Source organism: Diplotaxodon limnothrissa, linkage group LG8 (genome assembly GCF_057381915.1).
Source record: "Diplotaxodon limnothrissa isolate DT_005_m linkage group LG8, D_limnothrissa_male_GT1.1, whole genome shotgun sequence".
NCBI classification, from domain to species: Eukaryota; Metazoa; Chordata; class Actinopteri; order Cichliformes; family Cichlidae; genus Diplotaxodon; species Diplotaxodon limnothrissa.
The window spans coordinates 13,552,439-13,554,447 of NC_140603.1; the positions used below are offsets into that span (position 1 = coordinate 13,552,439).

A 2,009-nucleotide genomic window follows, 5' to 3' on the forward strand; every position below is an offset into this window, starting at 1 on the left:
CTAAAATTTGAGGAGGTCCAATTGGAGAAAATCTTCTCAAGCAGAGGTCCGGGACATCATAATGTCTAACTTACGTTATGATTGTGATAGAGAAGCAACCTTTTTTTTAAATTTTTATTTATATCTGAACGTATGAACAATAGACTGTCAAATCAATGAAAATACAAGTTAAAACATTTCAACAAAATTTATTGTTAACACTGAAACACACAGTAGGCCTACATTAGAAATAGGGCTGCTGTTTAAAATGAATTAGAGAAAATAAATAAAATGGCTAAATTGTGCATCTTAAAACAAAGTGCTTAATTTCAGAAAAAAAAAGTTTCCCTTTTTCTTTACATTTTACATCTCGACTAAACAGTCTCAATACATTTTCAACAGATAACCTCAAAACATTTTAACAATTTTACAGTTTCTCTTTCTTTCCCCCTTATATTCCACGTCCCAACTTTCTGTTGTTCAGTGAGAGAACTGAGCTTTAGTTCGCTCTACTAGGATTTTAAATCTGGGCTGGAATGGTGTCAGGGCCATTCTCATACACATGTGTAGGTGCTCATTGGTGATCCTGGAACGATATTTAGTTTTTATTATGTTCATTGTGGAGAAAGCTGCCTCACAGCTGTATGTGGAGCCAAACATGGCAGGTTCAGTTCTTCCAAACTGCTCTTTCAGGGCCACATCTGCTTGGAGATCAATTAGTTGCATTTGAAGAGGCCCAGCATTTGCCCACTTGAAGTGCTGTGTGACTTCCTTTGAGAACCCTCTGACATCAGTGATGGCAAATGGGTTCTTTATGAACATGGTGAGCTGCTGTCCAAAGCTGAAGCTATCAAAACGTTTGCTGAAGTTTTCAATCAGCTTATCAACAAAGTCAACAAAAGAGGACACATCTCTCTGTCCCTGAACCTGTTCCTTCACTGTTGGGAAGTGTGCATAGTCTCCTTGCAGGTCTTCTTTGAACACTTCAAGTTTCCTCTGAAAGCAGCGGACAGCTGTCATCAGTTCACAAATTGAATTGTCCTTGCCCTGCAGCTTCAAATTCAGTTCATTCAGGTGTGAAGTGATATCAACCAAAAAGGCCACAATATCCATGTTTTTCCCATCATTTAAAAAGAGAGAAAAGTTTGTTGCTTTTTGACTTTCCAGCTCTTCCAAGAAAGCTGCTACTTCACTTCTGATGGACCAAAATCGCTCCAATGCCCTGCCTTTGCTAAGCCATCTCACATTGTTGTGAAGCAGAAGATCATCAGCGTGTGCATCAACTTCTCTGAGAAATTCCCTGAGCATGTAATGCTGACAAGAAGAAGATGCCCTGAGAAAATTAATCATTTTCATCATTGTTTTCATCACCTCAGCATACTCGTCTGACAGGGTGGAGCATAACACTGACTGATGAATAATGCAATGATAAGAGATTAGCTCGGGATTGTCCTCTTTCATTCTTGCTACAGCTCCTTTCTCTCTCCCCATCATAGCAGGGGCTCCATCTGTGGTTATTGAAACCACTTGGTTTGGCTCTATTCCTCGCTTTGTTAACATTTCCTTAATGGCCAGGTAAATATCCTCTCCTCTTGTAGTGCTGTGAAGGGAAGTTACACCTAGCAGGTCTTCACAGAACTCTTTCTTATCATTGTTGAAGAACCTTACATAAACTAACAGCTGAGCATTGTCAGACACATCAGTGGACTCATCTACAGCCAAGCCTACACATGGTGTCTTATGAATAGCTTCTTCCAGCTGGGATAGCACATCCTGAGCTAATAATTCACTTCTCTTTGTGGCTGTTGATGCTGACATAGGTATTTGCTTTATTTTGTCATGAAGCTCTTCTTTTTGTTTACCCTCAAGTAATGTTTCTGCTACTGCACTCATGCACTCTTTGACAACACCTGCATCTGCAAAGGGCTTTTTGTGTTGACCTAAAATCCAAGCAACTCTGAGGGAACATTCATGAGCACGTTGTTGGGCGGTGAAAGAACTGGTTAAGATCCTTGTGGACTGATCATATT

The 2,009-nt window shown here is 39.9% G+C and overlaps 1 protein-coding gene across 1 annotated transcript; it reads right to left on the reverse strand.

Moving 5' to 3' along the window:
* Window positions 1-459: 459 nt before the first annotated feature.
* LOC146626456 (general transcription factor II-I repeat domain-containing protein 2B-like) lies at window positions 460-1,797 on the reverse strand. The gene has a single exon (XM_085361808.1). It carries the CDS (start codon window positions 1,795-1,797, stop codon window positions 460-462), a length of 1,338 nt encoding a protein of 445 aa, XP_085217934.1.
* Between the last annotated feature and the right edge of the window lie 212 nt (window positions 1,798-2,009).